We start from the raw sequence: 12,180 nt of genomic DNA, 5'->3' as shown, positions 1-12,180 counted from the left end.
TTAAACAATGGTAGTACAAATCAGTGTTGTGCATTCTCTCTGGCTATGATCTTGAGGTCATGGTTATTTGTGTACAACCTGTTATTTTTCTAGAGCATGCAACTGTAATAAAAAAACCCCTTTCATTCTTTATTTTTATACAGAAGGGAAAAAAAAAAAGATTATTGCTTAAGGGGGGGGGGGGGGAAAGGAGCAACAACGTTATAACTTTCTTGCAAGCATATTTATTTTAATCCAAACAAATGCATTGTTATTTTTTGGGAGAGGCAGAAAATGCATCTGACAGCCGCCTCAGAAGTGAGTGTATTGCATGGAGTCCATCTCCCACACAGCAGTGGGAGGCCAAGCAGAGGGGCAGCCTACCACTGCTCCTTGTACCCAGGTTCAGTCTGTTCTTGCTACCTGAAACAAGAGGAGCTTGTACTCCAGACAAGATAACATGGTTTGTTTATTTTCCTCTGTGATGAGCTGTAAAATGCAGACTGTTGATAGGATGTAATAACATGGATGAGCTGCTTCCATTGCAAAGCAAAGAGTCCCAGTGGAGTAATTTTGGTAGGACTGGAACGATGGGTAATGAGAAATGACACTTCTTGCTATTCGGTAAGTGGAAGTAGTTTTGTGTTTGACCCCTTTGTTTCTGGTACAGCAGCCAGAAATGCTGTTAGCCTGGGGGACTGGGGAGATGGAGTCACTCTTTAAATGGCAATTTCCAAGTAAGGTCTTGACAGCAAAACTGGGCAGTTGCTTGTTCCTGTTGTCTCCAACATCTGACATACTCAGTGTTTTGTCCAGAGAGCTGGCCTGTGCTCAGAGTGTGCTGAAGCAGCCTAGGTTCTGCAGACAGGCCACCAGCCCAGGCTCCACAGTTCTTGCCTTGCTGCTGGCTGAAAGGTGAGAAAGGACAGGCTGGTAATTTAAACCATGGAGATAAAATCAAAATTGTGAGCTAACTCGGGTCCTGATTTTGGGGTCGTGGTTATTGAGTACAACCTGCTACTTGGCATCTTGAGCAAGCCTGCCACATCACTGCCTGGGAGACATACAGGTGTATGCTGAGCCCCAGCTTGCACTCCCCTGAAGTGGCTGCTGGAACACTGCTGTTAGACAACCCTGGCTCATGTCCCACTAGCTCAGGTGATGTCTGGATTTTCTCCAGCCAGAGGACCTCCATGCATGGCTGTGGGGGACTGCAGCTTTCCCCGTGTGCAGGTCCTGCTGCACCGGCCATGTTGCGGAGCTCCAGGCCTCAGCACAGCTCTGTTGCCTCCTGCAGATGTGGCCATGTGTCTGCCAAGCACTGTGTGCAGCTCATCACATCAGCCCTGTGTGAGGAGAGAGTACAGGCTGGATCCAAAGCTGGTGTGCCGACAGCAAGACCTGAAGACATGAAACGTGCTGGCTTGGGGGTGTAAAGAAGCAGATGCTATTAAGAACTGAAGCTATGGGCCAATAGGTTTATATAGTTCAGTGGTGTTTTTCAATATAGCATCTTAAAGGATGGATTTCATACCAGCACAGATGTGCTTTCTAAACATTTTTGCTTTGGTTGCTTTTGAAGTAATTCACTTTGCTTGGCCTTGGTTACCCGCTTTGACTTCTCTGGGGGCAGCATTGTGGCTGCTCAGCTGAGTGCTTTCTGCAAAGCACAGCTTGATGCACTTGAAGTAATGGCTTGTTTCATATGAAGAGAAATCACAAAAACAAACATTCGCACAGCCTGTCTCTTGTGCTTAGCTCCTTCTTTTAACTCCTTTCTCTGGCTGCAATTGCATTCTCAGTTTGCTGGGCTCAATCTCCTGCCTTCAAGCACTGCTCCTTTGCCTTCACGGGACCTCTGGCAGGTCTGCTGTAATTACACAGCACTGATTCCATCACCTTTAGTGAAACCAGGACACAGTGCTTACAGAGATGCTCCTTCAGCTTCAGTAAACAGCTTCTAAGTCCAGTAAACATGTACTGAACAGAGAAGGGCCAAGGCCAGGGCTCCCATCTGCCCTGACCTCAGGATTGCTAACTTCTATTTATCACAGCAACCCAGCTTGAGGACGTTCTGCCGTCTGGAACCAGAGCTAAGGGCCGCTCGAACGGCCGCAGCAGCCGCGTCTGTGCGGTGCTGCCACGGAGCAGCGCCTGGGCGGCCGCAGCCCGACGCTCTGCGCTCCCCTCGTGCAGCGACAGCATCGCGACGGCAGCGGGGTGACACCGCGGCAGCTGTCATAGGGGAAGGAGCCCCACGCGGCACACAAGGAACTTCTTCGGGGTCCGGACCGTTCCTTGGCCTTCAGGGTGCGGGAACCCCGATCCCCGCGGGGCGCCCCGCGCCGGCGGCTCCGAGGCCCGGGGGGAGGCGTTGGGCGGCGCCCTCCCCGCCCCGCTCCGCTCGCTGCCGGCCGCCCCCGGCAGGCCAACGCCCGGCGCTGGCGGCGCGGCCGGGCCCGTGGCATTTCCTCTGAGCTCACTGCGGCTGACGCGGCGCTGCTTCCCTCGGAAGAGGAAGGAGAGAGGGAGCCTCGCGGCGGCGAGCTGACGGACGCGGGCCCCTCGCCCTCGGACGGGCGGCGGCGCTGGGGGCGGCCGGGGCGGACGAGAGGGCTGGCGGCGGCGGCGGCGGGGGCCGGCATGGACCGAACCCCCGCCGCGCCATGGCCGCCCGCGTGCCGGAGCCGCGCGCCTTCTGGCCGCTGCTGACCTGCGCGTGCACCGCGCTGCTCTGCCTCTGCCAGGCCCTGGGGGGCCGCGCGGCGGCGGCGGCGGAGGGCGAGGAAGAGGAGGGCGCGGCGGAGGCGGGCTCGGTGCCGCTGCTGAAGGGCTCGGCGCTGCTGCTGCTGGGCTGCCTGCTGGCCCGCTGCTGCGGCGCCGCGGGAGGCGGCTCGAGGCCCGGCGGGGGCTGGGGCCCCTCGGCGGCGCGGCGCAGCGCCCTGGAGGGCTTCCACGCGCGGCGGCTGCGGCTCTCGCCCCACGTGCTGGGGCACAGCAAGGCGCACGTCGGGCGCGTGGTGGCCGAGCTGGTGCGCGCCGCCAAGGCGCAGGGGCTGCAGCCCGGCCCGACGGCCCTCAGCCTGCGCGGGGATTTCGTGCGCGTCGGCAGCGCCTACGAGCAGCACAAGGTGTGCAGTCCCGATTGCTTCGACGTCCTGGTGCCGCTGCGCCTGCCGCCGCGCCTGCAGCCCGAGCCGTGCCGCGCCGCGCCGAGCGGAGCCTTCCTCTGCGGTCTGCGGGCGCCCGCGGGGGCCGGCTGGCCGCGCCGCTACCGGCCCTTCGTGGAGGGCTTCTGCGCGGATCCGCGGGGACGCCGCCTGCTCTCCTCGGCGCTGGTGCTGCGCTGGTTCCAAGGCCACCTGCAGCGCTGCCTGGGCGCCGTGCGCTACCGGCTGCAGGAGCGCTGCCGCATCAGCCTGGCCGCCTGCCCCGGCCGGCCGCCCACGCTGCACATCCGGCCCTGCTCCGACTACGTGTGCTGCCACATCTCCATGGCCGTGCGCCTCATCCCCGCCATCCCGCTGGGCGACGCGCTCTACCTCACGGCGCTGCCCCCCGACGTGCCGCCGGCCGGCCCGGCCCACGAGGCGCTGTGGGGCCTCAACGCCTCGCGGCACGAGCAGCGGCTGCTGGCCTGGCTGAAGGAGCAGGCCCCGGCCTCGTCCTGCCACCTGAAGTGCCTGCAGCTCCTCAAGGGCCTGCGGGACCTGCGCGGGCAGAGCCTGGAGGAGCCCTTCTGCTCGCAGTGGGGCCGGGTGCTCTCCTCCTACGTGCTGAAGACGGCCCTCTTCTCCCTGATGCTGCACGGGCCCCTGGAGGCCTGGGACGAGCGGTTCCTGGTGGAGCGCCTGGAGGACCTGGTGATGTACCTCAGGGACTGCCTCCGCAAGCAGACGCTGATGCATTTCTTCCTGGGCAACGCCAGCCTCCCCGAGGCCGTGGCGCTGCCCAGGTTCCTCAAGGAAGCCGCCCCGGTGAACTTGCTGGCCGCCTTCGATGGGCCCACGCTGGACCTGGCCGCCTTCCAGCTTCTGTACACCTGGAGCCAGGCGCCGCACCTCATCAGGACGTACGGCGGAGCCCGGTACCTGCGGCCGGCTGCGTGCCGGCACGGCGCCGAGGCGCGGCAGGAGCTGCCCGCGGAGTGAGGGATCGCCGTGCGCCCGGCTGCCCGCGGTGGAACCCGCTGGGATGTTCTGTGGTTTTATCCCCGAACCTGAGAAAACTGGGAAACCGAAGGCTGAGACTTAAGGAAATGGCGATAGCTTTTATTTTTAATGTCGTCGTGGTGGGTTGTTCGTGGGAGGATTACAGAATTTCTGGGGAAGTGCCTTGGTAGGAAAGCGTTACTTTTGGTCGGTTCAAACTGACAGTTCTGGAAATCTATCTTAACTTGCCCTAGTGGCAAAACTGACCTTTTCTGAGATGTGATTTTTAGGGTACAAAATCCATTTGGGATTTAAAAATCCCATGAGCACAAACAAAACCTCTTACTGTGCCGAGGTGCTCTTAAAATGAGATGAGCATTTGAGCATAGGTATGGGTTGCAGTCTGAAATGCTCAGTGACATGCTTTAAATTTCCTGTGTAATGTAAAACATCGTGCTGAATGGAAATGTAATAAGCATCTTAAAGCAGAACTAGGGGGAGAAGTGAAACTTCTGATGATAGCATGAAGAATCTACTTGTGCATTTCTGTTTTAAACGAAGGTTATGCTGAAGGATTGAAATACTGAGAAAACGAAACAAATAGCACTTTATTTTCACAAAGGCCTTAATTTTAAGATAATTGGCTGCACTAAATACTCACTGTGGAGAAGGCATTAGTATTTTATTAAGGGGTGATGTTTGAGTCATCCTCAGGAAAACCTTCTTTTTACAGAAATACTCTGGGTTCTTGTTCTTGAGATATGTTGCATATGATTTTCTCAGAACATGCTCTGACACAAGGACAACAACAACACAAACTTCCTGTTAGGTTTGGAACCAGGCTTCAACCAGTCCGCATCTCACTGATGTGTTCTGCCTGCTGCGCCCCTGTGCATTCCAGGAGCAGTTTGGTGGCTTTTGGGGCTGCCACCATCTGTCTGCTTGTGGCACTGTTTTGGCCAAATGACCTGATGGGATTTTTCTAGTGTGAGCAAATTGTTATCTTACCGTGGGGAGGAGGAAGTAAAATATTTCAGGGTACTCAAAAATGGTTTAGCACTTATTCATGGTACGGCGAAGCAGCTGTGGCTTCTGATGTATTGTAAATGTAAGCATCAGCGAGGTAATTTCCCCCCCTTATGGAAAGAGTGCATGAGAATACTTCCCAGAGTTCTCACAGGGCTGAACAGGCAGCACTGAGCTGTTTGTTATGCTCCTCCCTTGTCTTGGTTGTGAGGTTCAGCTTGAAGGAGTGCTCGGGCTGTCAGCCTCTGCCTGGTGTCTGTGTCTCTGGGATGGCGTGTAGAGCTCTACTGCAGCCGGTATGGGACCCTCATGTCTCCCAGGGTATCAGCAAATGTAGAATTCTAAACCTTTAAGTTAAAATATCGAGTTACTGAATTACTGATGCTCAGGAAGTTGAACGTGTGCTTCATTACCACCACTCTGCATCCTAGGTGAGCACTCTGAAATGGATTATAAATTATGAAAGGTAACCCCTGGGATGCTTCAGGATGACTTGAAATTACTGAGACACTCCTCCCTGATGTACATACTGGTGTGCCTTATTCACAGCTCTATGCAACAAAGCACAAAACATTTGTAAGATGTACAAAGCTTTATACAAATCTATTTTTCTAAATGGAAACACTCCCCAGGCAGATGTTTGCCTGCTTCTGTCTCTATTTTTTTAACTGCTCTTGCAGTCTTATTTTCAGGTAATTATAGACAAGGTCATACCCGCAAGTTGGGTTTTTTTTATATTTGAAGCACCGTGCTTCTTTCTACAAATAAAACCAGTGTATTTAAAGGTAGTATTGATCAAATGTTCTTTGCACATGGTATTTAAGGCTAAGTAAGCTACCTTGGTTGTCTTTTTGTAGCAGACCATATGTACTATTTTTGCAGACTTGTATTATTTGGTGTTTGAAATGACTGCAGGGCTGTGGTCAACACCATTGGATCTTCAAGGACTGGATGAGCAATCCAGGGCATTGTGGCTGCCTGCACACCCAACAGAAACACTCCAGCTCTTTATTCTGGCATCACAGCCACTCCAGCTGGCTGATGGTTTGTTCTCATCACTGTGCATCCCTCTCTCAGAAAAGTAATTCCTTCTGTGAGAGGGATGCATGCTTGGTGTGTGTCCTGTACTGGTGGAAGGCTGTAAGGGTGAGAACTTTGTTGTGGAAGTGTAGGTGAAGGAAAAGATGGTTGCGTTCAGGCAATTCTTGACAAGGGGAGATGGTAGAGAGTAGGAGTGGTTTAGGTGATGGAAGTTGGGCTGAGGGATGAGTGAGAATGGTGGCGAGCTGTCAATGAAGATGCACTGAGCTGAAGGATGTGAGGATGAGGCTGGAGGAGATCTGAAAGTGGGGCAGACCTGGAGCAAGGGAAAAGCAATTTAACTGAGTGTTGTTTTGGCTGTATTTCCAAATAGGTTGAATCCATCTCGGATGAACAGGCAAAAACTCTCTTTAATAAGCCACATAGGCTGATACTCAGTATAAGTTCTTGCTCAGCGAGGAATTTTGAGTTTATGATGACTGGTGGCAGAAGATATTTGCCTTAGCCTTGGTTTGGGCAAGCTTTCCCAAAGCACCACGTGCATGCTGGTGGACCAACTTGCAGCTGTTATGCACCTGAGACATTAAGTATATTTTCTTTATTTAATGTAGGGCAGACATTCATGAATACGATTGGCAGAAGGAGCTGATGGCAGTTGGGTTCTGTTAGAACCACGACAGCAGTAGTAGTGGCTGCAGTGCCTTGGTGCTCTCGCAGAGCCCCATCTGCAAGGAGGAGCGCATGGAACTGAGCTGCAGGAATCCCTCCTCCCAGCAAGCAGTGCTGCAGTCACACAGCAGTGTTCTCAGCATGTATGTGCTGTGCATGAAGGTCAGGACTGTGCTGTAAGTTCAGCGCGGCATCCTCTGTGTGTGTATAAGCTGAAATGAAAATGCAGAAGAAAGAGCATGTGACTTAGCACTGATGTGGGCTCTTGGTTCTCTTTATCTGCAAGCTAATTTTACAGAGGTTTTGTGCAAACGAAATCGTTTTTATTGAACACTGAAAAGTTGCATTTGTAAAAGAATAAGTTTATTTACCAGAATGCATATGTGTGACTTCTTTTTGTATCGACAAATCCTATGTATTTTGCAAGGGCATCATTTCTTATCTGACTAAATGTTTCAGAAACATTCCTCCTCTTTTAATTTGAATCTACAGAGTGATGTAAACTTTACATGTCTGTCTGCAATGGATGTTTTTGGTACAACTATTTTTTGCTGGTTAATAATTAGACCAAAGATTAAAGTGTTCAGCTGCTATTTTTTTTTCCAAAAAGTGTTAATAGGCTCAAAATGTCCATTTTAAGGCATTCTTTTCCTATTTAATACCAAATTACAATTGCACTTTTGTTGTTTCCATGAAGTTGGTGTTCTTATTTTAATATTTCACTGTAGTAATAAACAGCTGTTGTAATGCATCTGTGCCTCGAGATTTAAATCCCTTCTTGTGGTTGTTCTTTTGTTGTTTAGTAAAAGCAGCCTGCAACCATAAAGGTTTCTGTGAAGGTTTATGTGCTCTTTAGGAGTAGACTACTGCAGCAGCAAAGCTGTGTTGAACCAGGAAATCCACGCCTTGGAGTGTGCAGAGATACAGGAAGGGAGCCAGGAGTGCTGAGTGTGGCTGGCACGGACAGTGGTGGTGTGGAGCTCTGACATGGACCACGTTGGGTTTGTGGTTATGTTGCTCTGAGGGTAGGGAGGCAGTGGTTCTTGTTTCCCTGGTTCCCATTTCAGGTTGCTGCACAAAATCTGCTTTTCCTGGTGCTTAATGATGAGCTAGGACTTCATTTAACTGCATCCCTAGGAGCCTTTCAGTTCCAAAGCTTGCAAGTTGCACTTCATTAAATATGGAAAGACTTGCACTGAAGCCAGCAGGAACTGTGTGAATAGACCAGCAAGTTACCTGTCCTCTGCTGCTCTTAGGTAAGATGTCAAAATTACGTATTTGTAGTTTGTGCCGATGCTCCCTATTAAAGAATGAAATAGCAGCAAGATCTCCACTTTTTTAATCATTAAATTAAAGCTGTGCTGAAAGTACACAGGTCTCCAGATCTTTGTGTGCCTGCCTCCTGCCTTGCAGACAGTAGCTTCTCTAGGAGGGGCAGCAACAATTGTAGAGTTTTCTGAGAATGTCCAGATTGTGGGCGTCTCACTTGTAAAGATTTAAAAACTGATAATTTTTACTGTCAACACTCAGTCACCCAACTCAGTGCTGGGGAAGTACATTTAGATCTTTACTCTTTAATAAAAATGATCTCATGTGAATGTTTTCCTTTGGAAGCAATAACAACTCGCTTCTCTGCAGTATTTCTCTGCTTGAACCCTGAGTTTCCATTAAGCAGAAAATCATCAAAGAAAGACAGGAGTTTCTTTTCATGATAAATCTGTTATTAACCAAGAGCTGGCCTAAGGACTTGCATGTGTGGTGTTCAAAGGAAAAACTGTTTGCATCCAACTCACTGGATAAATTGTTTAAAATCTTTCCACTCCTGTGCAAATACCTTCCTTGTAACGCAGCCAAGGTCACTCATGAACTGCTGATTAAGTACTGCTAATGCAAGTTAAAGCTGCCTGGAGGGGAAGGACTCTCGTGCGTGCATATGATTTTCACAGAGCTGCAAAGGAGTTCAGGTAGGATAAACATGCTTTACAAGGCTGCTTTATTTCCCGTGTCAACTCTTCAGATATCTGTCTGTTCCATTTTCCCCGAGGTAAGTGCAATTCTGACTGATGATAACTAATTGGGGGAGCTGGCAGGAAAGCAGCCAGTCCTGTGCTGTGCTGATCACACCGAGGAGGTGGCCACTGACACAGGGTCAAGGAGCACGTGCCCTGCGGGTGTGTGGGCTCACTTTGGTGCTCACTGGTGCTCTCCTTGTGGGTCTGGGTAGCTCGGCACCCTGAAGTCAGCAGGCTGTGGGGCTGCCTGTAGGCAGAGCTGCCTTTACCATGTGTCACCACCTTGCACTTCTCAAAGGCACGGTGTGGCTGATAGGCTGCTTCTGCTCCTGTGTGTGTCTACGGGGCCCTGTTTTAAAGCTGTAGCCAAGAGCTGGCATATTTGCAACTGCTTTACAAGAGAATCAGTGTCATGCTATTAAATCAGCAATAGAGCTATAGATAACATATGCTCTGTATCTGCATGACAGTCTGTTAGTACTCAAATAATGATGTACGTGCCAAACTCCAAAAGGTTGTTAGAAATGCATATGTATCAAATGTCATTGCATGGAAGTTTTCTGCATTAAGGAAGCCTTATTTTTTCCATTTACAGGATAGCAATGCTGATTCAGAGCCTTGGAAAATTTCTGTGTACTCAAGTTACAGGTCTGCATTTCTTGAAACCCCTGGGTGTTTTTTTCCCCCTAAAACCAGAACCAAAGCTATATACAGAACAGTCGGTTCTGTGGCTTGGGCTGGGCATGATAAGGGCTTGGAAGAGTTGTCACGGTAGTAAAGGTCTTCTACAGGTTTCTCTCCCTCCTCCAAAGAGTTCACACCATAATAAAAGAGATGGGAGGTAAGGAGTTGAGAAGATGGTGACACTGTGGGATAACTGATTTTAAAAGACGAGCACCACTGGAAATGCAGGCCCTCCAGCCAGGCTCACGCTCGCTGAGCAGTGCTGCGGCGTTTCCTGGTTCCTGCTGGCACAGAGGCAGCGGCCGCGCTTTGTGTTGAGCCGTGCGGGAGCAGAGCTGCAGAGGAAGTGACTCATCCCTGTGCTGTGTGCGGCTCTGTGCTGTGCAGCGCGCTCAGGGATACCACTGGGCTTCTTGGAAACTGCCTGCGGGCCTGCAGTGGGGCAGCGAGGCAGCAGAGGCGCGTTACAGAGCCTCGCTTGGGATCTGTGGGCTGTGCCGGCCCGGCTGCTGCGGGCAGCGAGTCCCAGGGCGCTGTGCTGTGCTTGGGGCGAGCAGGCTGCTGCTGGTGGTGGCTGTAGGGAGTGTGTCAGTGTGCCTTTGGAACGGCTTGCTTTGTCTCGTATTGCTAGAGGCTCGTTTAAGTGTGATTGAAAAAGGAAAAATTCGCTTATCATAAGGATTCTGAATCATGGGCACTTCTCCAAAAAGTGTTTCTGTTCAGGGTTTAAGGTACTTTCCCAGAAGCTGTCAGAGCTCACCAACCCTCCGGGCCCTGCCAGAGCCAATGAAAAGGGCCAAATGTTAAAAAAAATGAAGCGGAGGGGAGTTGAGGGAAACACAGCACCATCAGAAGGCTCCAGGAAGCCTATGAGCCCCTGCTTTTGTGTCAGTGTGGTCTTTTCCAGAGCGCTGTGAGCATGTGGGCAAACTCTGGTTAAGGCATTGGGAGGCACGGCACTACGCAGTACAGCCTGGTGCTGACAGTGTTGGTCTCTGTGTCTTCTCAGTGCCGCCCTTGTAGGGGGTGACCAATTAAAGTGGATTGGCCTTAGCTGTAACATCTGCTGTGAGAAGGCAGCAGTTCTTGGTGAGGATTTGGCAAATTGCATACAGTCAGTTTTCAAATCCTGCAGGAGCTTAACTCATTTAGGAACAAAGCGAGTCTCAGGCAGAGCTCTTGTATCTGCCAAAGGATGATGCTGAGTTTTTTCTTTTTATCTCTTTGCTTGTGCGAATAACAGCGCTCTAAGCTGTTCTCGAAAACCCGCAGCGTGTTTACAGGGGGCATGGGGCACATAATGTGCTTTCAACGCTCAAATAATTCTTCAAGAAAGATCGTTAAAGTCTTCCAAAACGATCCCTTTGTTAAGAGGCAATTAAGGGCTTATTAAAATGAGATGCTGTGGGATGAAATTAGTATCCAACTTGGAGTGACAACAGAATCACCCATGTAGAAGGGCTGGGGGGCAGATGGGAAATAAAGAGCAGGGCAGGAGGAGGCAGGGGCAGCTCTGCAGCCACGGCAGCTCAGGACTGCCAGCAGAAAGGTCTGCCTTGCTGGAAGATGTGGCAACCTTGCTGAGAGCTGGCTGGGATTGGCACAAACCTCTTTGCACAGCGTGTCAGGGTTTGGTCTTCTGAGGAGGAAGGTCCTGATGTGAGCTCTGCGCTCTGCTTTGCAGTGTGTCCTGGTGCGGGTGCTGCTCCCAGCCTGGCAGTGTGGGGATGTGTTCCCCAACGTCTGGGGAAGGGCTGCACCAACACCAGGTTCTTTTTGGCCAGTGGCAGTATTTAAAACAAGATTTTCACATCAAACAGCTCTGGGAGCCCCAGAGTTTGAGTATTTGTTGGATCATGGCTGGAGTATCTACTTGTGCTCAGTACGTACAAGCAAAGAGCTATTTTATTTGAACAAAACCTCTTGCTCTTGGTGGTTAGCAAATGGAGTTGCCCTGGGCTTTCTCTGCTTCCTACCCTTGCGCGAGCTGAGGGACTGCTCTGGTGTCAGCACACACACGGGCAGCAAGCAGTGCTATGCTGGGAACGTGCAGATGGCAGAGAGTAACTGTGGGCGGATAGAACTGCTCTGACTGAAAGCAGGCTCTGTGTGTATGGCAGCATGTGTGTCCCGGCTGCTCTGGCACGTTTCCTCCTTGAGAGTGGCCAGAGCTTGTTCTCAGCAGATTTCCCACCCCCGTGATGGGTTGGGACCTGCAGGGGAGGCAGCAGAGAAACAGCTCCCTTCTTCCAGCATGGTATTTTCATAACCTTCAATGGCATCCCGGAGGAGCGGGGGCAGGATGGTGACCGTGCACTGCCTGCAGCCGCTCTGCTTCTCCCACTGGGGAAATCCAGAGTGAGGTAATGCTGTTTTGCCTCCCTTCTTGGAATCCGCTGCATTGATCTCCAGTACACCATGTAACTGCTGCTGTTTGCGCCATACAAACACTGGTCTATGCTCAGACCCCAACAGCAAGGATGAATTTCCCCACCTAGGTTTTAGCAGCTCCTGCAGACTTTTGCACATGAAGTTGGCTCATCTGATGATGAAGACAGATTTGCCTTCAAAGCATGGGCCCACCAGGTTTAGGTCTATTGTGTGATGCCGTATTTGCA

At 51.4% G+C, this 12,180-nt stretch overlaps 1 protein-coding gene across 1 annotated transcript; it reads left to right on the top strand.

Moving 5' to 3' along the window:
* The first annotated feature begins 2,645 nt into the window (after nt 1-2,645).
* Nucleotides 2,646-7,617, top strand: ITPRIPL2 (ITPRIP like 2). The gene has a single exon (XM_042864658.1). The coding sequence runs from the start codon at nt 2,646-2,648 to the stop codon at nt 4,128-4,130; it is 1,485 nt and encodes a 494-aa protein (XP_042720592.1). The 3' UTR covers nt 4,131-7,617.
* Nucleotides 7,618-12,180: the final 4,563 nt, after the last annotated feature.

The sequence above is a fragment of the Lagopus leucura genome, unplaced genomic scaffold, assembly GCF_019238085.1.
Source record: "Lagopus leucura isolate 7727_CA_CO unplaced genomic scaffold, USGS_WTPT01 Super-Scaffold_760, whole genome shotgun sequence".
NCBI lineage: Eukaryota > Metazoa > Chordata > Aves > Galliformes > Phasianidae > Lagopus > Lagopus leucura.
Note: the sequence above shows the minus strand (reverse complement) of the source record. Positions and strands in the feature narration are given on the sequence as shown.

Bases quoted from the DNA above. Each gene is read 5' to 3' on its own strand.
- ITPRIPL2 (XM_042864658.1), top strand. From the start codon at position 2,646: ATGGCCGCCCGCGTGCCGGAGCCGCGCGCCTTCTGGCCGCTGCTGACC.